This window comes from Gopherus flavomarginatus, chromosome 10, assembly GCF_025201925.1.
Source record: "Gopherus flavomarginatus isolate rGopFla2 chromosome 10, rGopFla2.mat.asm, whole genome shotgun sequence".
In the NCBI taxonomy this organism is placed as follows: Eukaryota; Metazoa; Chordata; order Testudines; family Testudinidae; genus Gopherus; species Gopherus flavomarginatus.
In genome coordinates this window covers 40,572,377-40,595,800 of record NC_066626.1, presented here as the reverse complement: position 1 = coordinate 40,595,800, position 23,424 = coordinate 40,572,377, and the positions used below count along the sequence as shown (strand labels likewise).

The 23,424-nt window shown below is 40.7% G+C and overlaps 2 protein-coding genes across 15 annotated transcripts in view; one reads left to right on the top strand and one right to left on the bottom strand.

The window, feature by feature from the left end:
- The first annotated feature begins 4 nt into the window (after positions 1–4).
- On the top strand, positions 5–13,187 carry SCRN3 (secernin 3). Of its 2 annotated transcripts, XM_050969040.1 has the most exons (8): positions 5–76; positions 595–766; positions 2,987–3,168; positions 4,057–4,256; positions 5,029–5,241; positions 8,202–8,364; positions 8,745–8,925; positions 11,304–13,187. In XM_050969040.1, the coding sequence occupies exons 2-8, from the start codon at positions 596–598 to the stop codon at positions 11,466–11,468; spliced, it is 1,275 nt and encodes a 424-aa protein (XP_050824997.1). In that variant the 5' UTR covers positions 5–76; position 595; the 3' UTR covers positions 11,469–13,187. The 2 variants fall into 2 exon arrangements, with proteins under 2 accessions (XP_050824997.1, XP_050824999.1); XM_050969042.1 differs by lacking the exons at positions 5–76; positions 595–766 and adding an exon at positions 3,727–3,883 and having other exon boundaries at positions 3,073–3,168.
- Positions 13,188–15,831: 2,644 nt separating this feature from the next.
- GPR155 (G protein-coupled receptor 155) overlaps positions 15,832–23,424 on the bottom strand; it is a 51,672-nt gene continuing 44,079 nt past the window's right edge. For 12 of the 13 annotated variants that reach the window (XM_050968998.1, XM_050968995.1, XM_050968994.1 and 9 more), the window contains 3 exons: positions 22,465–22,529; positions 21,241–21,378; positions 15,832–17,893 (listed from right to left, as the gene is read on the bottom strand). In XM_050968998.1, coding sequence (XP_050824955.1) covers positions 17,671–17,893; positions 21,241–21,378; positions 22,465–22,529 — 426 coding nt within the window. In that variant the 3' untranslated portion in view covers positions 15,832–17,670. Of the gene's footprint in view, positions 17,947–21,240; positions 21,379–22,464; positions 22,530–23,424 lie in introns of all 13 variants that reach the window. The other variant, XM_050969002.1, reaches the window with a different exon arrangement.

The following is a 23,424-nucleotide window of genomic DNA, read 5'->3' as shown; positions in this document are numbered from 1 at the left end:
CGGGGCTTCCGGCAGGGGGCGGGGCTCGGCGACACCTGCCCCCACACGGAGTCGGGCAGCGGGCCGCGTGCGCCAGGTGAGACCTGCGCGGAGCCTGCCCGGGCCTGACAGCCCGTAGCCCCGCCCCGCCCGCGCGATCCCCATCCCCCCCCCCCGCCAACTCCAGTTCCCGGGATCACCCCTCCCCCCGCTGACAGTTCCGGGTCCCTACAGGATCCCTGTATTCCCCCGCCCCCCCCGCCGGCCCCGGGGCGCGCCTGGCCCCCACGGGATCCCGGTTCCCCGCCCCCTCTTGAGGGGAGCAGCGAGACGGGCTCGGGCTGCACTAAGGGCCCCGCTGCGGGGGCCGGGCACGGGGCCTGGAGTCCCGGCTCCCGCAGGAGAGCGGCTCCCTGGGGGCCATTGCGCACGTCAGCTCTCGGCCAGAGGCGGGTCTCTAGTCTGTGTTTCGGGGACCCCGGCCAGAAGAAAGCAGTCGTTCAGCTAGCGGTGTGATAGCCTCCAGCCCTCGGGGAAATACCTTCACTGCACTCGGCTCCTGTTCATGGCTGCGAAGCACCCCCACCTCTGAATTTTATTGTTATTTATTTCGAGGATGGCTTCGAGACCCACTGAACCGCGCTCCTGTGACACATTTGTGGCGCTGCCTCCAGCAACAGCTGGCAGCCGGGTTGTTTTTGGAAAAAATTCAGATAGACCCTGTGATGAAGTGCAAGAGATAGTCTATTTCCCTGCTGCTTCTCATAAGGCTGGAGACAAGCTTGAGGTAAGAGCAAAGTGCTCGTGAACAGAAATTAACCCTGCTTGTCCACCATATAATAAAAATAGTAAAGAATTAAACATTAGTTTAAAAAAATCTCCTATGTTTCGCCAAGCACAAGATGTAAAATAGTGGTCCTGCCATGAGAGCAGGGGACTGGACTCGATGACCTCTTGAGGTCCCTTCCAGTCCTAGTCTCTGAGTCTATGGCCATGTCTACATCTAAAATTTTGCAGCGCTGGTTGTTACAGCTGTATTAGTACAGCTGTATAGGGCCAGCGCTGCAGAGTGGCCACACTTACAGCAACCAGCGCTGCAAGTGGTGTTAGATGTGGCCACACTGCAGCGCTGTTGGGCGGCTTCAAGGGAGGTTCGGGGAACGCGAGAGCAAACCGCGGCGAAGCTGGTCTCCTTTCCCGGTTTGCTCTCTCGTTCCCCGAACCCCGAGCAAGCAGGTCTCCTTCCCTGCGGTTTGCAGGGTGGTTCGGGGAACGCGAGAGCAAACCGCGGCGAAGCTGGTCTCCTTTCCCGGTTTGCTCTCGCGTTCCGGAACCACCCTGCAAACCGCAGGGAAGAAGACCTGCTTGTTCGGGGAACGCGAGAGCAAACCGCGGCGAAGCTGGTCTCCTTCCCCGGTTTGCTCTCGCGTTCCCGAACCACCCTGCAAACCGCAGGGAAGGAGACCTGCTTGCTCGGGGTTCGGGGAACGCGAGAGCAAACCGAGAAAGGAGACCAGCTTCGCCGCGGTTTGCTCTCGCGTTCCCGGAACCACCCAGCAAACCGCGGGGAAGGAGACCTGCTTGCTTGGGGTTCGGGGAACGCGAGAGCAAACCGGGAAAGGAGACCAGCTTCGCCGCGGTTTGCTCTCGCGTTCCCCGAACCCCCGAGCAAGCAGGTCTTCTTCCCTGCGGTTTGCAGGGTGGTTCGGAGAACGCGAGAGCAAACCGCGGCAAAGCTGGTCTCCTTTCCCGGTTTGCTCTCGCGTTCCCGAACCACCCAGCAAACCGCGGGGAAGGAGACCTGCTTGCTCGGGGGTTCGGGGAACGCGAGAGCAAACCGGGGAAGGAGACCAGCTTCGCCGCGGTTTGCTCTCGCGTTCCCCGAACCCCCCTGCAAACCGCAGGGAAGGAGACCTGCTTGCTCGGGGTTCGGGGAACGCGAGAGCAAACCGGGGAAGGAGACCAGCTTGATTACCAGAGGCTTCCTCAGGTATGCTGGGATACCTGCTTATTCCACGGAGGTCAAGAAAAGCGCTGGTAAGTGTGTATATTTGATTACCAGCGCTGGATCACCAGCGCTGGATCCTCTACACCCGAGACAAAACGGGAGTACGGCCAGCGCTGCAAACAGGGAGTTGCAGCGCTGGTGGTGCCCTGCAGATGTGTACACCTCCTAAGTTGCAGCGCTGTAACTCCCTCACCAGCGCTGCAACTTTCTGATGTAGACAAGCCCTATGAGTGTAAGTTTTGTATTGCTGTGTAATAGCACAGCAGGATCGGAACCCTCCATCAGAAATACCTGCTGACTTAGTGCAGTGAGAGTCAGCTCAGTGCACCCCTTCAGATTCTGCTTTTCAGGACCCTCTTTTATTTAACTCACTCTAAACCCACTTTTTGTGGGTCCTATTCTAAGTCATGCTTGGCCTTTTGTGATGAAGATTGTTAGTAGCATGTTAGTTTATTTATAGATACCCAACATCTCCTACAGCAGATAATCTAGACTCTTATCTAGCTGCAGCATAGAAGTGAGTTTGTGGGCCTTTTGAAATATGTAGCTAACTACCTCCCTATCAGTGTTTAACAACCAATGACCTTGACTGGAGAACTATTTTAAAATAGATGGAGTTTGGGGATCTAAAGTATGTGCGGGTATCCCTTTAATCATTTGAATAGGAAACCAGATATTATTTTGTCTTCCGATGCAAATTAGGAATGGAGAACCCTTAAAGAGAGCTTGTTTCTATTAATTATACTACTTCACTTACATAGTATATACATATATTTCTATTGAATTTGGGTTTTTTAATGGTAGTTTACTATTCTATGGTTTTGTGGGATAAGCAGGGCCAGCTCCAGCGGGGATAAGGAGAAGATACGATTTTGTTGGTTATTGTTGGAAGCTCCTCTCACAAAGGAAATCAGCTGAATGAGAACTTTCAGGCCCTGCATTCATTAAGTAGCATTTTGATTTTTGATTACACTTCTCATGCCATGGTTTATGTTGCAGTGCACTTATATAGAAATTGAGCAAGCAGCAAAAACGTATGCGGTTGTTTTGAGTCGTCCATCTTGGATATGGGGTGCAGAAATGGGAGCCAATGAACATGGAGTTTGCATTGGGAATGAAGCAGTGTGGGGACGAGAAGAAGTCTGTGATAATGAAGCACTCCTAGGCATGGACCTCCTCAGGTTGGTACATACTCTAGTTGTATTTAGATAGATATACTATGTTGAATTTGGTTTTAAGTTATAACCCAGATACATGTTTTTATATAGAAACAAACATATCTCTGAAGGCAAGGACCCTGCCTTCTCTGCTGTTCTGTTCTTGGTTAAAACATGAACACTTCCAGGAAGAAAGGCCTGCTCCAACTTCTGTTAAAGTCATTGTGAATCTTTGACATGGCTGAAGCATTAATGTGGAATGTGCAAATGAAGATATTAGAAATTGTTCTATCAGTACTTCTAGAATTTTTTAAAATATATAATTATGAGTTGAAATTCTCACAAGCACACAATTGCAGTTTGAGGGGTTGGGGTTATGCCTTGTAATGTTCTTCCCCAATTTTTTTTCTGTCACAGTTTTGGCCACAGATCCCCAAATAAAACAAATGTACAAAAACAAAAAAAGTCCAGCTTCTTTTTTTGCCAATTTCTAGTTGGCCAGAAACAAGCAATTAAGAACAAAACTAGTCTTACTATGGTAGAAGTCTCTGCCAATAGTTTAACCCTTTTTTCTTAATTCAGACCAGGCAGTAATTCCCACCTGGGAATGGGGGGTGAATGAGGACACTTCCTGTGAAAGTTCTTCCTCCCTCGCACACTTCCATTTTATTGCATCCTCCCCCATGGAGGAGGCACAGCCAATCAGATATACAGTCCAGCAGCTTAACGAGGAGCTCAGGTAGGTTCCTCCTTTCTTCCCAGTGAAAGGGTCTGATCCCTTTCTGGTTTAGACAGGGACAGGGTACCCACACCCCATCACAGTATTCACTGTTCAGATTCAACTTTAATCATGTTCAAGAATTCTTCTAAAACAAGATAAATACATGAGATAACATCTTAATTTTGTTTTAGACTTGGACTCGAAAGAGCAGATACAGCTGAAAATGCCCTCACTGTCATGGTTGACTTGCTAGAAAAATATGGACAAGGAGGAAACTGTATGGAGAGTCACATGGCATTTACCTACCATAACAGTTTTCTGATAGCTGATAGAAAGGAGGCTTGGGTACTGGAGACTTCAGGAAAATACTGGGCAGCAGAGAAAATAGAAGGTATGGGTAACATTCTTCATTAGAGTTTTAAATCATTCCTCTGCAACAGCATTAGTAATTCCCCACTTTTCATATACAAACTGCTTCATTAGGATGTGGGGGATCCAGCTAGCTTCTGGGTATGTGTGTGCCACGCTGCTTTCATGTCAATAGCAGAAATGGGTCTTTAGAAGGGACTTAATTGTAGGCAGAATGGGGCTTACGGATGAGCTCAGGGAGGTTGTACCATATATAGGGGGCCACAGATGTGACCGTGAAAGCAAACACCGATGGAGGAGAGGACATAGGCAATGTAAAGCATGACAAGAGACTGGCAGAATTATGTAGAGCTTTAAGGGTAGTGACAAGATGTTTAAAAACTGATGTGATAATAGACATGGAGCCACGGGAAGGATTCAAAGAGGAGTGAGCGGATCAAATTGATGGGCAGAGAAGATAATTGTTTGGGAGGCCAGTATAGTAGTTGAGCTGGAATATAACGAGGATCTGAACAAAACACTTGGCTGTGGGAATGGAAATAAAAGTGAATATCAGAGCTGCAGAGGATGCAGCAGCAGCAGAATTTGGATATGGCCTGGATGTGTGATGAGAGGGAGAGAGAAGCCAAAAATATTCCTATGACTGCAGGGGAACTCAGCAGGTTACATGAGAACTTCAAAAAAGCTTTTAAATATAAAATATGTTTCAGTAAGCTAAATGTAAACAAATAAAATACTGGATAAATCAATGCATAAAGGAAACTAAATGATCTCTTTCCCCATTTTATAAACAGAGGGTGTGCGGAATATCTCCAATCAGCTCTCTATAACAACCAAGATCGATCGGGAACATCCCAAAATGAGAGATTATGCTAGGAGCAAAGGCTGGTGGGATGGTGAAAAAGAATTTGACTTTGCTGCTGTATATTCCTACGTAAATACTGCCAGAATGACAACTTCAAGGGGCAGATACTGTGAAGGCTATAAGCTACTGAATAAACACAAAGGTACCCATTATTATTAGACTATAGCAAATCAAATGAAGTATTTAGTATGGTGTGTGCATTTAATTCAAGCGATTAAAAAGTCTGCTGTGGTAGTAAGTACATACACTGGATTAATTCAATAATAATTCAATTGAAGACAATATTAGAGTGACTGGATTTTTAAGGGCTGTTCACTATTTTTAAGTTTTCTAATATTTTTTGCATCTTTCTCAATTGGGTGGAGAGAAATCATAAACAAATTTTATATATTAAATATTTAATACTGCAGCCGTACCTATAGGCCAGGGCTGAGCAAACTTTTTGGCCGTATCTAGGTATGGAAATTGTATGGCGGGCCATGAATGCACACGAAATTGGGTTTGGGGTATGGGAGAGGGCAAGGGCTCTGGCTGGGGGTGGAGGCTCTGGGGTGGGTCTAGAAATGAGGAGTTCAGGGTATTGGAAGGGGTTCCGGGCTCAGGCAGGTGGGTTATTTTCCATCCACCTACTTGCCAGAAAAAAAGACTTCCAAAAATTCACTGCCACCCATACAAGCTTGGGAAAGCTTTGCAGCAGGCCTCTATTAGTACAGTGCCTAACTGAACCCACCTCTGAACACTATTTTCATATGAATATGAAGACATTCTGCCTAATCTAACTTTTTTTTTTTGTTGGACTTCAAGATTCTCATATTAAAAACATAATTTAAAAAATGTTACTGTTAAAATTATATAGTCTAGTAAAACACCCTGTCTGGACACAGGATAAAGGAATTTACAGCACTATCAGAGGGAATTCTTAATTACTGACTTATTAACATAACTTTTTTCACATTTATGCAGAGAGAAACTACTACTTCTCTTCCAACTGCTTCTATGTGGCAGCTTTTAACTGTGTTACATATACGTCAAAATAGCATTTGTATTCACTGTTGCATTTGAAATGATTAAACGGAAATCAAATTCCATCCCTGGGTGCTTTTTGTTTTTTTGAGGCCTGTCACCCCAGCTTTAGCACTTATTCACTGCGTGCTAGGGAATTATCTATAGATAGCTTACTCTGGTGATCATATAAATCTTGCATCCATTTTGGGAACTGCAGGTTCTGAATACTTAATACCTGTATTATAGCAGTGTTAAGGTTCTATCAGCATTTTCACCTAAATCCCCATTTTCAGGTATTCATGTCAGCCATTTTTAAATCACCCTAGGTGATCAGCCTGATATAGTTTCATTTCCTTTAGATTTTTTTTTAAATCCATGCCTTGAAAGTGATTTAATTTAGAGCAGCAACAAAGGCATAGTTATCATACTCTACTCTTCCAAGCTTTTTCTCCCAATAGCTTAAAAAAAAAGTCTTCCAGTCTACTGATCTTTGGTGGGTGGAGAAACTTTTAAAATAGCTATGATATTTATATTTGTAAAGTAGCTACTCAGAGACTATATGGGGAACCTAGGAGAATCAAAAACCTGATCTAGACAAGAAAAATGTAATACATAGTGCCTGCTGGACAAGCTGCTGACCTGCACTTAGTCTTGGTTTGCAATGACTGACCTTGACCAAATATGAAAACTGCCTCCTCTCTTTAGTGTCCTTCATTTGCCTGTCTGGTTTACTGTGATGAATTCCTCCTGCTGGCTTCCTCCAGCCCGTTGTGCCCATACACTGGAGAAGAGTGCACATGGTTAATTAACCATGTGCAATTCTTGAAGCGCCGCATGGGTTGCAACTTGCATCATATAAAGGAAACTTGGACAAGTTAACTTAAGTTTTCTCACTGAGCAGCAGTCTTTTCTTAGAAACTAGAAATCCTAATCCACTGAGAGATGGTATGAGGGAAACATAGCAAGTGTAGGAAGTGTCAAGTTGCCAATATCCCTTTAAAATGGAAAAACAAATGAATAGATTAGCTGTTTCTCTCTTTTATATAAGCACTTGTTCACCTGTAATACCAGATTTGGAGAAAAAATGTCTGTAGATGCCCTTGTTAAAATATTGGCAGTACATCACTAGGCATTCACATAAACCACTACAGTATATATACAAAACAGAGACAGCATTTGAACACTATCTACTTTAAAATAATTTACTTTTAGAATTTTCACAAGAATAGCCTATACCAATGAAGGGGTTCCATTCACCCCATCTCAGAAAGAAAACTATTTTCACAAGGATGCTGAACTCAAGTTTGCCTTATTTAGTTTGGTGCTTGCTGATCAGTATCACATGTGGGTACGTTAGTGTGGTTCCATTCCATTCAAGATATAAAACTGATTGTTCTCTACTGCATCATTTCAGCGGGTTATCTTGAAATATAAATTACCTGGGAAGTAAAATAGTAATAGTCTAATCTCTTCAAGGTGCGTTTTCAAAGAAGTGCACAGGAAATCCACATAAAGTTGTCATTAGTTTTACATTTTCAAAGCTGTCTAGTGGGATTTGTACACAGATAATACCAGTAAGCAATACTGTGATTTGTCTGCTTAACTCCCACACAGCATTTAGGAAGTTTAGTCTTTAATCTTGAACTATGAATTTTCATCTGAAAAGTTATTTTATCTGAACTATTTGCTAGGCTTATTATTTATCATACACTTTGGAAGTCCAAAATACATTTGTTATAGCACTTGAGTCATAATTGCAATATCTCATTGTCATTTCCTTATCAGAAAAGATAAAAATAAAACAGTAATCTTATTTGCTATTTTAAACATGTGGCTTATTCCAGTATGTATGTGGGCTGAAGGATTGATTGCTTTTATGACAGAGCTAAAGTGTCTCTTTCATGTTTTTAACTACCATGTAAGAAACTAGTCTTGATATCCCTTGTTTTGCACCAGTTCGCCTTTTTGCCAACATAGCATATTAACATGAACATTATCTTTGAAAAATGTGAGGAGTAAAGCAGGCAGTTCTAGTGTAGCTGATATTTAGTTGCTACTAGTCTTGTATGTAAATTCATTGTTTTGTATTTTAAACAGGCAATATAACTTCTGAAACAATGATGGAAATTCTTCGGGATAAAGAGAGTGGCATTAATATGGAAGGAGGATTTATGACAACTGGAAGTATGGTCTCTATCCTACCTCAGGAGCCTAATCTCCCTTGTATTCATTTCTTTACGGGAACTCCAGACCCTGACAGGTGATGCAATAACTAATTAAAATGAAAAGTTAGCAAATGTTTTCTAAGTTATAAGATGGTGTCGTTTATTTGCTTATTAGCTTCATTTTTTTATTATTTTAAAACAAGTCCCAAAATGTAGTGAGAGCCAAATGCATAAGTCATAATTTAGGGGTTCATTACCCCTTTACATACATACATAACATTGATGTAAATGTGGGGAGACATCATACACATTTTATCTGAGTAATTACAACAAGGCTAAGAGTTATTTGATACCTTTCTCCAGTGGAAGTAGAGGGGATAAATGGAAGGAAAATACAATGAGGCATTGACTTCTGCTTGGTACTTTTAATAAAACTATATCAATTAAGGATCTGTGTTCTGTTTCCTCTCTCTAGGTCTGTTTTTAAGCCTTTTATTTTTGTGCCAAATATTACTCAGTTACTAAAAACCAGTTCACCAACATTTGGTCATGATGATCCAGTGAAGAAGAAACCACGATTTCTGACTAAGCCAGATCGAAGACATGAACTCTATAAGCAACATGAAAGTGCTGCTGTGGTTATGGAAACCTTCAAGGTACATTCAGTTTCACTGCAAGGTGGTGATTTGGGTAATTCACTCCACTCGTGGTTTGCAGATGTGATACTATTTAATGCTCCAGTTTGTTGGATGGTAAAGAATATTTATGTAGTGCACTTGTGTGCAATCTGTTCAGCCTCGAGTATGTACACATTACAGAAATGCCCAGAAGCCATCAATCCTTCAACTATTTCCCTAGGCTCTGGCATGGTCAGTCAAACGTCTGTCCTGCTCAGCCTAAGGTTCCCAAAGCCTGAAATGGAGCAGACCAGACTACTCTTTCCATCTCCTGTAATTGCACCAGCCAGACCTTGGTACTACTCAACAGCCCCAGCACGGAAGGAATGGCCCTGGTCAGAGCACTCCCAGCCATCACAATTGCTGCTCTTGGGTCTAAAGGGAGAGGTTGGGGTGCCCATTATCACTTCCTTGTAGTGACAGGATTGATTCAAACACTTCAGTTTAAAAGTCACAGACTTTTCTTTGTAAGTCTCCCTTCAGTGCCCCACGTTGGATACCACTGATTAAGTGCATCAATGTGCTCAGCACTGTTTTGAGTTAATATCATAATAGCTTGCGATGGTAGTGCCTGAGCTCCAGATTGCATGTTGAATTATGAGGATTTTAATTTAAATTAGCTAGTGGTACCAAGGACTTGCTGTAATAAATATTAGTGCATTCTTCTTAAGTTGCTGTGACCAATGGTGTATGTAGGCCAGTATGAGGATCACCAGTTACAAAAAGGCTGAGGTTTGGAGTCTGCGTAGACTCACCAGAAGGATTTCAGTATAAAGCCCTGTAACCAATAGGGCCAGGTCTAAAGTACACTAGGGGTTGGTGCACTCTTTGAAGCAGTGTATATGGGAGCAGCAGCAGGTAGATGGGTGGGAAGGGGGCTTTAAAATTGCAACTGCAGCAATGTAGGCAGATTATGGGAGAAGCTGTAGCTAGGTACCACAGTGGACATGGAGGGTGAAGGGGGAGTGGAGAGGAGCTGCAGGGAGCCCCAGTTTTGTGTAAATACAGGGTTAGAAAGCACCACATTCCTCTGTCCCACTGATCTTCTAATACCCCACTCACATTGAAAGCAGGGTAAGTGGGAGGGAGAACATGATTTTTGGGGTTATAGGTGGTCGATGAGTTAGTTCAGCCCCCGCTGTGGGAAGACACTGCAGGTGTTGCTACCTTAGCTAATTCAAACTATAATGATGAAAGGGGAGTAGGGATAAATATTATGGGATGTTTTGACTCTGAGGGAGATGGGGACCTCTGGTTTTCACCAAGTATTATTGGAAAATAGATGCTAAATACAGAAATCCTGGAGTATTTATTACCAAGAATAGTGTGATTGGCTTCTCTCTGGCTGGGCCCTCCCTATCACTCCTGCCAGCTCTTTTGGTCTAATTGCCAAGGATGTGGCATCAAGCCAATCATTTTTCTAGATTTCCTGACTCTTCTGTTTCCTCTCTCTGCTGTTTTTAACTCCTAAATCCAGTTGTCTTCCCTTCCTTTTCATACCATCTTTAGTCAGGCTCCAGTTGTAGCTCCTGGTGACACCGTCCCACTAATACATCCTCACAAGAAACTTGAAGCAGCGGAGCAGTAAGCACACCAGCCACAGATGAGGATATCAAAGCATGCTTACTGCATTAGTACAACGTACAGCTCTGCCACACTGTGACTATATTTACATTAGGAGTAGCGGGAGCCCTAATTTCCATCAGCACAGATAAGCTGATGACAGCAATGGGCAAGGCTGCAGCCTACGGGGGGCTCAGGCTTTTATCACTGTTTTGTTTAAGGCTGCTCAGGGCAGCTCAAGATTATATGATGTGACACAAGCCCCATTTCCTTTTTGTTACCACCTTAGAGAATTACAGGCCCCGTTTTCCTCATCAGCATAATTGCCTATTTTTTGTGGAGCAAGAAGGCTAGTTGCTGACTTCTAAAAGGTCACTGGTTTTGTTGAAGTAGAGCCTAGAATTTATTTAAACTTTCAGTCCAAAAATGGATGCCATCCAAAGACAGGGCTATTCAGAATCTAAATACCCCCCCCCCCCCATTTCTAAAAAGGCACTTCTGCACAATTAAGTTTTGCTGCTGAAAGCACTGAAGAACCTTTTATTTTTACCATTCCAGCACCTCACACTAAAAGTTTGCAAGTTGTAGGTAGATGGGACAAAATACTGTATGAGGGACAGCGCACCTGAGCAAGAACACTATGTAACCTAGACAAACTGGACAGCATTGATTGTTGTTACGGGCACAGGTACAAGAGCCTAAGTAGGAAGATGATTGACTATAGCAAGACTTTGTTTTAAACTGTACAGTGCTGTTAGAGTTTCATTGGGAAATATATTTTTTTGTTTTTGTAGGAAAAGGGTAAAGAGATGCTGGAACAGATACGGAAGTTGGAGAAAGAGAAAATTAACAAGATGGAATCAATCCTGCAAAATCAATGTCTTGATGTTAACCAAGCTGTTAACCTTTTTTCACAGTGTGTGGAAGAGGAAATCAACACATATTGCCTAAGAGTATAAATCAAATACAGGGGAGTTTGGTCTTGGTGATGATCATCCCTTGTAGTTGTATAGCTCTAGAGATCAAATCTTATTTTCCAAAAGTAATTTTTCATTGATTATTAGGCATTTAGCATCTTATACATGCTGGCCAACAGGCTTGTGATAATGATCAAACAAGAAAGATTTTCAAAGGTAGGGAATAGTTTTGCCTTTAAATGACACTTGGCTAAAGAATGACAACTAGCTGACATTCCAGTTAGAAGCAACTTGATTAACAACTAAATAGTAGGTATTGAAATGCTTGGTTATTGTATGATTAAGATTTTAATTCGGTGCATCTTTGATTTGAATAACTCACTCTGTGAATATGCATGTAGATTTTATATTCAAGAAGTGTTACTCAAGTTGGTCATCACAGCATAATTTCACTGTCTGAATTAAAATGGACAAGTGAGGACTCTCTAAAATGGAGAAGCCACTATTACGCATCATTATCCTTTGAGATTATTTTATTCCCTGCAGAACAAATGTCGCAGCACCAATACTTATTTTAACTCTGTTAATAATCCTCCAGTTGTACAGTTGCCACACTAAGAAAAATATTTTACTTGTCAGCAATAAGTTTTCATGACAGTTGTACACTAGGATAGACTATAGCTCAATCTAGTATGACTCTAATAGGATACATGTACTTTACAGTTGCATTGCCACTTCCACAATTATGGATGACAAGTTAACCTTCAAATTAACACATTGAGTATGTGTCTGTCTAAAGTAATCTGCCATTTTAAAACCAAATTACAGCTTCAACTTGACAATAAGTAAGTTGTACTGAAATATGTTAATATAGCTTAGACTTTCAAGTTGCTTTAAGGTAATGAGTGTTTGGTATCTTAGCAATACAAAATTTCCTGCCAGTTACCACAAAACATTTAAGCTTTAACATCCTTATACATTTGCTAACCTTTATTTAGAAAGAAGTGTTTTGGTTTTATGTACTACTCTATGATTACTTTGAAATGAATTTTGCTAGTGCACTTTTCAAGACAGCGCTGGATTGTTTTTCATAATCTTTACTGAATCATTGCCTATTTAACAAGAACAATGAATAATAGGTCTGAGTATTTAAAGAGCTGAAGTGTGCATACTCTTACAGCATGACAGTTTTAAATAGAGATTCTTCAAACTTTTCTTCTTTAGATGAACACCTTGTTATTTGTAACTTGTCTTGCTAAAGCTGCTAATTTATTAAAGTCTTATTTCAACAAAGCTAAATCCTTGATTCTGTATTAAAGTCATGATGAATTTGTAACATTACCTTCATATTCTTGGCAAGAGACTGGAAGTACAGATGCAGGATTCTGACTTCATTCATACAGAATCAAGCAAAAGGTATGGTAGACTTGTAAAGGAGAAAGTACTTAAAAGAATCTGAAGTATAGAATGTATAAAATAACTGGTGATATTACTGGCATACTAAAAATCAGTTTAAATGTTCTGTAACTGGTTAGTAACTGCAATCAGTATTAGCACAGATATCAGATAAATTTATACAAGAATTAAAAAAAAAACACCAGTTTTCCTGGATAAATTTGAAGAACTTTACCTATTTGTATATTTTCTCCATTTAAAACTGTTGCTTTTCTGTGCCTATAACTAAGCCTGTGTAATAGAAATAGAGTGCAGGCCACACTTTCAATTGCAATTATTCATATATATTAAAATTGTATAGAGATAGACTAACATCTGATTATTTAGCAACAAATACCTACTTTAGTCAGCAAAATACTGTGAGAAAACATTCTTGTAATATTTCTTTGTGTTAGGAGGAACACCCCCTAGCAGAGGCATGAAAAATCCAAGCAGAGGAAACCCTCGTATCCCACAGCTACTGTGAATACCACCTGCCAAGTGGGGGGGCTCTTCAACCTTCCCCCATAATGTAAAGTATTTGAAATAACACCACTTCCATGGCAAGAAGCTTTTGGAAGTGATCAACACACTTTTTATAATCCTAAAAATTAAATATACGGTTTAAAATTGTGATCACGATTCTAGCTATGACAGAGCCTCCAGAAAGCCTTACAATAGCTTTGTAGATGCTTCTCTGTGTAGGGGCTACTTCCGATGTACAATGCATACCGGTCCTGAAAGTAGGTTACCTCTCCCTCCAATGTCTCTATACTGGTTTGTTTTATCACACATTAGTAATGTTAACAGAATGAAGTATTGGGTGCATCATCTTACCCTTGTTCCCTCTTTGGTGTACGTACGTACGTACGTACGTACGTACGTACGTACGTACGTACGTACGTACGTACACACACACACACACACACACACACACACACACACACACACACACACACACACTTACTTCAAGGCCTTCTGAATTGCCTTTTGTTGAAAAAACTTAGCAGTGTAGACAGAGTCCTCACCTTTTTATATGAAATCAAGAATCCAGTATGTAGTTGTTATACAAAGAGCTACAGAATTCTAGCAACTGTGTATCACCCCTGCCCCCATCAAAGTGATAGTCATCTTTATGTAGTCCATTTCAAGAACTAAGTTATATCAGATATTCCACCTAATACATTTAGACACCTTGATGATTTGTAGTTTTACAAATCCAGGGTTACTCTTTTGTAAACTGTATCCTTTCCATCATATGTGAAAGAGCCCACAAACAAAAGATGAAATTGAAACTGAGTGGAGTATACAAAGCAAACTGAAAAGATAAGTTTTACATGCAGACTTTTAGGTTTAGTGATCAGAGGCGTTACAAATAATGCCAGTAGGTAAAACATTTTCTATAGAAGTTTGAGTAAGGTGACCGTGACTCTTCTGTGTCTGTGCTAGCAAACACTTAGCCCCCCCCCCCCAAGATTTCCTGAAGGTTCAGTAAAACAAAGAATGGTCATAAACTGTCAAAAGGATATTTTTGAATCAAGTGATTTGCTAAGTTCCATCTCAGCTCCTACAGAATGTGTTTTCGACAGCAAGCCATTTGGCAGTCATACCACTTGGCGGTGATCTTGTAACACCTTCCAGAAAGGCACTCAAATGGACAGCTTGATGTTAAAACTCAGGTAGTGAAAGAAGCTGTTGGGTCAGAACTTAGCTCAAGCCTTAGTCACCAAGACTGTGGTGGGTAGGATTGTGAAGTAAGAACTGTACTTTTCCACATGATAGTGCTTGATTCATCACTACATTAGGCCAAGTCATAAACTGGACTACCTTACTACCTGCTCATAATGAGTGGGGATGTCCCGTTATGTGTGCAGCCTAGATTCCAACATGGCAGTGACATTTTGGCTATTCCCCTGTAGTTTCTATAACGCTTTCCCTTTCCTGGGCTAAAGTGATATGTAGTGTAGATGGTGTGCGAGATTCTGGAGTGGGTGAACTGATGGATATTACTGTATTTTTCTGTCATGCACCCTGGCATTTAGTTTTCAGACAAGACTCTGGCCAAAATATAAGGGAAGGAGAGAAGGAACTATATTAAACTGAAAGCTAAAGTGTCCACTAGAGGGCAACCTCTGCACATACTTTGTTTAGAGACCCCCCCCCCAACTTTCAAACATTAGAGGAGGAAGATTATTTACAAACGATTCACTGAAAAACATTATCTAATATTTTTCTATTGTGAAACCTAATACAAATGCCCTATTTCTCCACTGCTTCCTTTGGAAAGGGCTAGAAACATACAAGAAAAAGTTAGCTATCGGGGTAGCTGTGTTAGTCTGTATCCACAAAAACAACAAGGAGTCCAGTGGCACATTAAAGACTAACATTTATTTGGGCATAAGCTTTCGTGGGTAAAAGAACCTTACTTCTTCAGATGCAAAGAAAAATTTAGAGCTCAGTGCTTCATTCTATAGAGTATTTGAATTATCCTTCTGCAATTTGGACAAACTTCTGCCAAATTATACTGCCAAAGCTGATGTTCACCCATAATTAACTAACCTTAAATACAAAAGAGTACAACAGATGCCATGTTATTAAGCTGATAATGGGCATATTCGGTACTTTAACAAGCCAATTTCTTGAATGGAGAACTCACCAAATTTAGGAAGCCAATTAACAGGACTTCAGTCACTTAAAATATTTCACAGCTAGATTGGCCGCTTCATTAACTCAGGTAGGAGAACAGAACAATAGTCTCCACTTAATTGTTTTCTTTCAACAGTCAACAGCAAGCCCTCCAGCCAATTAAAGTGCAGCATTGGGGGAACTAAAAGATGGCAAAAATTAAGATTCTCAAGGCTCTAGTGTTAGGAAGAGAAGTCCCTCACAAAGAGAGAAAAGTATTTCCTATAGTGTTTGCCCTCTTGAGGTAACCCATGAAATTACAATACATAAAAAATCAGAACCACAATTTAAAATAACTATAGATTTATTGATAAGTAGCAACATTCAGAAGCCATAGATATTTACTGCTTCTACTCTTAACACACACACACATCTATAATTCATCCAAAATAGCTTGACACAGCTGTTTTCAGCTGTTGCAGTGTAACAAACATGCCATCCATTTCACTCACGGATTATGCTAATCCACCGCCTGTTACAAATGTCAGTTTCTTTGTTGTGGAAAAAGAAAATATCAGTTTGTATAGCATACAGTAGGACACTGTCTGCATCAATGCACACGGCAGACTAACGTGCAATAAGACTATATATTTGACAGCAAAAAGGAATTGCTTTCTCAGTGTCAGTCTTGCATGCATGTGGTGCAACATCCACATTGTAGCTACTGTAAAGTCACTTCTCCTTGTATTGTGGTTTATCCTGTTAAAACGACTTTATTCTTACTACTAGCAGATAATGGCCACATAAAAAGTAAAATCTGTGTCTTTAAAAAAAAAGGAGGGTGTGGGGAGCTGAGGGAAATTGCTCTATACATGCAGCTACTCCAGATAAGGAAACAAAGCAGGATTTTGTTCTGGTTTTTTCAATTACACTAGTGATTAGAAATTTTATGGCAACAATTTAGCGCTCTTGTTGCAGTTTTAAAAGGGCAGTAAAAAGGGCTATTCCATACTCCAGGGTTCTGCTTTAGCCATTTCAAATTATTATAGATAACATGGACTCAAACTCTCTTTCAGTACATTCAAGTTAGATATGAATATAACATACAGTATTCAAGTAACTATTTGAACATTTTAGGGAGGTTACTGGGGTTTACTAGAATTTGATTATCTTGTATCCAAGAAATAAAGCTCTGATAAAGACAATTTTCAGATACTTAGATATTCTAAAACCAAATTCAGAAGTTTAACAAGGATTCTTTGGATCATGCATTTTAAAGACATTACACCTAGTTCAGAGGTTTTATGCTTTGTTCAAAGTTTTGGGTTTGATTTGGAGAGGTACTAAATATCTACCACCCCACCAAGAGTAGCAATTGCTTCTAGGGTTTGAAGATGAAGGTGTTATTTGCTAATTACTCTGTCTTTGCAGAGTTACTAACACCTAAGAGAAAATCTTTGGAAAACAAACTACTTAGAATTCATTATATTCTGTGATGTTTCTAGGGTTTTGTTTGGTTTGTTTGTTTTATTAAAAACATCTCTTTAAGACTTGGTAAACTTGTATAAAACCAGGATCTTTGTTAATTGTTCATCTGCTCATTTCTCAGTTCTAATTCCTTGACATTGTGATCATCTTCACAGCAATTATCATCACCACAAACAGAGGACTGTCTCTTCAAGGGAGGAATAAGCAGCATAAACTGAGAGGTAAAACCATGAACATAAAGTTCCTGGTTTTATGCAAGGGTCCTAAGTAACAGGGGTGGCAGGGGAGAATCGTGGTCCCATTAAGTCAAAGGAAAAACTCTCATTTAACTTAAATGGGAGCTCAGGATTTCACCAGGAGAGGGAAATATTCTTAATATAGAATGTTTTAAAGTTTTTTACGTGCCATCAGCAGCTAAGTGCAGTTTTATTGGGGTTGAGGAATCGGTTTATATTGCTTACGTTCAAATTGAAAAAATCACTGAACTGTGAGCGTCTTACTTTGTTTTCCAGTTACATTACTTAAAATAATTAAATAAAAGATTTTTTCATTAGTAAGCATTCAAAGCAGGCCATTTACTACAAATTTTCTTTAGGTGGAACAAGAACCACCAGATTTCATCTGCATTACAAGTGAGAAACACCCAATTCAATGATTTGCATAAGAAAAAAATGCTTTAGACTTCAGTGGGCCCAATTTAGTGGCTTTTGGTCACTGTGGATCTCTTACGAATAAAACGGTAGTACAAGTACTCATCCTGAAATTCAAATTCGTTGGTAATATGCTGGATGACTCCTCCTTTTGCCAGTCTGTCTCCGTACATCACAGCTTCACCACGGTCAGAAGCAAGGCCAACTTGGATAAGCCAGTTCACCAGCTCACAGCCAAAGAAGATGCCAGTCGAGGTCTTTGCACCACACCTGTATGTCAAAGGAATGATTCACCCATATGTTCTGTAAATCTGCTATCACCACTGCATGATGGGGGAAGGCAAGGAAAAAATATGGGGAAACAAGGAAAGACAGCATGATAGTTAAAAGTATGTTAGAAGAGAACCTATTAATTCTGTATGTTAAGGGCATGCACATTTCATTACCTTTTCTTAAACACCTCAATGAAAAGCAAAATGCATGCAAAGTTCTGGTATGCCTGTAAAAAAAACTTTATAGGACCCTACACAGCAATCCTACAACAACACACATACACATACAAATTATTGGATACTTACTTCAAATGTATTCATTAGCATGACCACTTCTGTAACAAAATACTTGATTTAATTAAATGTAAAATGCCAGAAGCATTAGGTACTCGGGCTGCACTTCAATGCTCACCTTTTCTTCAAGTTTAAATAGCCACTGAATAATTGTGTATATTGTAGATAAGTCATTTAATTTGACTATCTCACTGAATCTTTATTTACTAGAGGGAACAATTGAGAACAATATGACACTGATGCAAGACGGAAGTGTTTTGTTTTGCTTTTTTGACTTAGTGATGAGGCAATACTACTAATATTTTCCAGTCAGTAGTAGGGAACTATCACTCAAATTTACCTGTGGTAATGAATATTTCTGGTTATCTAAAATCTGCTCTATGGAACAGGGTTTCTGAAGTTTGAGCAAACAAAGATGATTAACAGTTACACAAGTCAGCAACAACCAAGGAACTTCTTTATATTTTAATTAAAACAAGCAGTAAAAATGAGAGCAAATATTAGCTTATATTAGTGGAGCAACTAAACAAAGAACCAAAATCGTAACAGTAGGATATTAGATACAGTATTATTAAATTAAAGAGAAATTAGATGAATATTTAAATAAGGGATAGAGGGATTGCACACATTTTCTCACAAATGGAAATAAGGTGGGAAAGAAATGCACAGTATATAATATTCAAATATAAAATGAAATACAAATATTTGATATCAGAAATTGGTATTTTTTAAGTACAGAGACCCAAAATATATGTGCAAGCTTATGTTTCACTCTTAAGTCTGATTAATTCTCAAATGAAACAAACTATAAAAGCAAAGAAATAGTAGGGGGGATAAAATGCCATGCACCACAGGCCTCGACTTTTCATTGTGCCAGGGGGTGCTCAAACCCTGGCTCTGCCCCAGACCCAGCCCCCACACCATCCCTTCCCTTAAGGCCACCCCCTTTCTACTCTTGCTCTGCGTTTTCCTGCCCCATTTCACCCCCTCCCCTGAGTGTGCTACATCCTCGCTCCTCTCCTCTCCTCCCAGAGCCTCCTGCAAGTCGCAAAACAGCTGATCGTGATGGACAGGCGGCAAGGATGGGCAGCATGGGTGCTGATCAGCTGGGCCCGCTGGCAGGCAGGAGGCACTAGGGGGAGAGGGAAATACTGATGGGGGCTGCTGGTGGGTGCTCAATACCCACTATTTTTTCCCCATGGGTGCTCCAGTCGGTGCTTATGCCAGGCACCATGTATGTACAAAGTGCACCCCGTTTACTCTGTAAAAATACTTCCTGATGTGCCATGTTTGCTTGTGTGGTAGGAAGCCTGCTACATGAACTGTGTGATGTCTGTACCCCTATGTTCACCCCTTTTACAAGATTATGATAAATTTCTTACAAAATATGCCTTGTGAGGTATCATTTGAAAACTCAATTTGCTGACCATTATTGTCCTGGTAAAATGTGTATGGCAACATTGTGTGTAAAGTTCTAAGATTCTACTGTATGATATTATTAAAACATGTTCCAAATCTGGGGGGCCGTCAGAAACCAGTTTTCCAGAGACAAAACCTAGCCAATGCCTCAGCCAGGTCTCTACAAAATCAAATGGACCATCATCTGGTTAAGTGGCCATTCTCTGGCAGGAAAAAGGATGAGAGTGAAAAGTCTACATCTTGACAAAGAAACAGCATGGAGTTCCCATACACACAGACTTTCTGTCTCCTGAACCTCAGCTGGAAATGATTCTTGAAGAAGAGAAAAAACTACAAGGGAGAGCAGACACCCCAAATGATCTCTCCCTTTCTCTCTATCCAGGGCATCGACAACACTTAAAGAACAAAGGAAGCAGCACTGGACTGGGGGAAGGATCCTGACTGAAAGGAATTCAGCCAGTAAGACTGCTGAACCATGTGGTGAGACAGACCTTTGCTTTGAATTTACTTTAGCTTGTTAAGTTAGGCATTAGTTGTGTTGTACTTTTATTTTCATGTAACCAGTTCTGTCTTTTACAAGTAATGAGGCATAGTCACTGAAAATCTATCTTTTTGTAGTTAATAAATTTGTTTTATTGTTTTACCTAAACCAATGTGTTGGACTGAAGTATTTGGGATCTCCGTTTGGGATAACAGGATTTGTGCATATAATTTTCTATTAATGAAATAAACTTTCTATGAGCCTGTATTGTCCAGAAAAGCACTGGGCAGGACAAGACGTATATTTCTAGGGTAACTCTGGGACTGGGAATTTGCTGGTGTTGCTCTGCAGTGTAATTCACAAGTGGCTGGCTATAGCACTCATACGCTATAACTGAGAGTAAGTTACATGCTGGAAGCTGTGAGAGAGCAGACCAGGAGTGGTTGCTCTCACAGCAAAGCCGTGTAAAAAGGACTCCAGGTTGGAGAACTGAGGGGACAGCGCTGTTCATTAGTCCAGATTATACCCTGGGTAAATGTCACAGATTGCCTTACTTCATCCTTCTTTAAAGAATTACTCATACATCATGGGGAAATCTGAAGCATTCTGATTAGAAAAGTCATTCCTGCCTTTTCTTTATATCATGGGTATTTGCAAAACAAATATTTTTAAGTTATTCTGCTTCTGCTGCTCCTTCTCCCCCACCTTCCACCTCAAACACAGTTTGAGGCATCGATTTGTTTCCGAAAGCTTGTGTGACATCACAAGATGATTATAACTTCATATGAAGAATAAGCAACAAGAATGAACTTGTAAGGGATAAGGATCTACAAATCCAGAATCACATGAGCAATCTTTACAGGCGTAGCCATAGCAAATGCGTGTAAGTATAGGATGCAGGATTAGACCTCCAAAGTTTTTCTCATACAAATACTTTTAGTCACAAGAAAATGAGGTTTAATGTTTCCATTGAAGACAAGTTAACTAAACAAGCTGCTAAATACTCATCTTTCACATTGATGTATACTGCAGTTTGAAGATATTTGCTATGGCTGTAAACACTAATGGAAGTGCTATCTTATTCCCAGCCTGTGATCTCTGAACAGTTAACTGCAGTTTAAATGAACCTCTGTAAAGGAACAGAGCCCCACCTTCTGTCTTTGACAATGCTTCTGACACAGACATCTCTGTGATAATGAACAAACTGTTGACATGTCATCCTGATTTCCTCAGGTACAGAAGACTCTGCATGTTCTACTGCTTCTCTACTACCCCAGAGGAATTCAAACCTGAAAAATAATTAAGCAAGAATTCAACAAAGAAACTGGCAATTTAAAATGAAAGCTGGAAAAATATTATAGAACTCGAGGAAATCCTCCACCATTTCTTTCACCAATTCTGTTATAATACAGTGCATACACTAGCTACCCATGATAGAACTTCCTAGCCCATATACTGTTGGCCTTTGAACACTCAAAAGCTTGATTCTAGCTAAGGCAGAGCGGAGGCAAGGAACTAGATATACTTCCATGATTCAGAACTGCCTGGACCCTGTGCAATTTAGGATTGCCCATGGGTGGCAGTCCTCTCCCAAGCTCCAGCCACAACCTAAGTTCTTCCCACAGCCTGGGGCAGTGTGGGACTTGGGAGACCCAACTTCTTCACATAAGAGGCATATTCAGCTTCCCTGTGGGGAAGCAGCAGTGGCTTTGGCAGTTTCACTTGTACCAGCAGCGAGAGCTCATTTGCAAGCTAAGCCTTAAATGTAATTTCAGCTGAGCTTTTATGTCCCACCAGATTTTCAGTTTGGAACCCACTGACTCTGATTAGCCAGCAGCAGTGACATTAGGGCATGGCCAGAAGATTGCAGCTCACTGCATGCGTCTGTGCCAATCTAACCATAGAATCATAGAATGTCAGGGTTGGAAGGGACCTCAGGAGGTCATCTAGTCCAACCCCCTGCTCACAGCAGGATCAATCCCCAACTAAATTCCCAAATCGCCCCTCAAGGATTGAACTCACAACCCTGGGTTTAGCAGGCCAATGCTCAAACCACAATTATGAGAGCCGGAGCATTGTAAACATGGTTGGGGAAATTAGTGCAATAATATGGTGAACTTTTAAGTTAGCTGCTGCCAGTATTGGTAGCATTCCCCCCCTACAAACCTTTGGCATGCAGTATTACACACCTACATTTTGCATGCCTATTAAATTGTAAATCAATGGGCATTCAGGAGAGGCACCCTGGAAGGTGCATGGATAGAAGAGGAGGTAGGAGCAGCGATGGAGGCAGAGGTTTAAAAGATCAATAACATTATTAATAGTTATCCTTAGCATTAAATCTGCCTAGGTAAGTTTTGAAAGATTGGATTTACCTTCTTTTGAATGGCAGAATGATTAAATGTTTATCCAAACCAAAAATACCAAAGGATATGAAGCCCTGGAAAAAAACCACAACACCGAAAAATATCAGTATTATAAACCTAGAAATGACATTATTTCAGACCCAGGAAAGAAAAGAAAATTAAAATAATCCACTGAATGTAGTGCCATCAGGATTGAATTTTGTGGCTGGGACACTATTACAAAGAATAAATAGGATTAAGGATCCTTTAAATTTTGGACCTAAAGAGACAGACAGAGGCAGGTATGCAATAGGCTGTCAAAGAACTTCTCCAGCAAGGGGTCTGGTAAATTTATTCACGTAGATCGACATCTCATCTGCTACTACAAACACAACAACATCCTTCCAGAGCTATCTGCATGATAAGACCAGCCAAAATAAAGAGGAGAATAAGTTGATAGCAATTTACTTCTGGAACACTTGTCCATCATACAAAATTTGCAAACAGGAGGCATAGCAGGAACAACCTGTGAAGCAGAAAATGCCATGGTAGGCAGCCAAAGAAAATTGGATGAGTGACCTGTTGAAATGAATCACTGCCCCTTTCTAGAAAACTTGATACACCTCACATTTTATCAACCCTCCACTGAAGGTGTCAGCATGTTCTTTCCTATCACTGCTGATTACCAAGATGTCTGTGTGCGTATACACATACACTGAGCTGACTCCTTTCTTATCAGCCTACTCCATGTTCTCAATACATTCAGTGATGCCACATTCCAGCACATGTGGCCTCAGAATCTCATCCAAGGTGATGAAGTGTGACATAAGGATATACTGATTTGTGACAGCAAATTATCAAAGATGGCTGGAAAGGGGAATTTGTCTGTCAATGGAAAATTCTTCAATTTGTGTGCTAGTAAAATGATGACACACACACAAGTGTAATGTTATTTTGATTACACATTTTAAAAAGCTTGCCAGAAGGCAT

What these genes read in the sequence shown, in the direction of transcription:
- SCRN3 (XM_050969040.1), top strand. Translation starts at nt 596, where the DNA reads ATGGCTTCGAGACCCACTGAACCGCGCTCCTGTGACACATTTGTGGCG. An exon ending in GGCAGCAGAGAAAATAGAAG is followed by an intron (nt 4,257 to 5,028) that starts GTATGGGTAACA and finishes TTTTATAAACAG; the next exon opens with AGGGTGTGCGGAATATCTCC. An exon ending in GGAACTCCAGACCCTGACAG is followed by an intron (nt 8,365 to 8,744) that starts GTGATGCAATAA and finishes TCCTCTCTCTAG; the next exon opens with GTCTGTTTTTAAGCCTTTTA.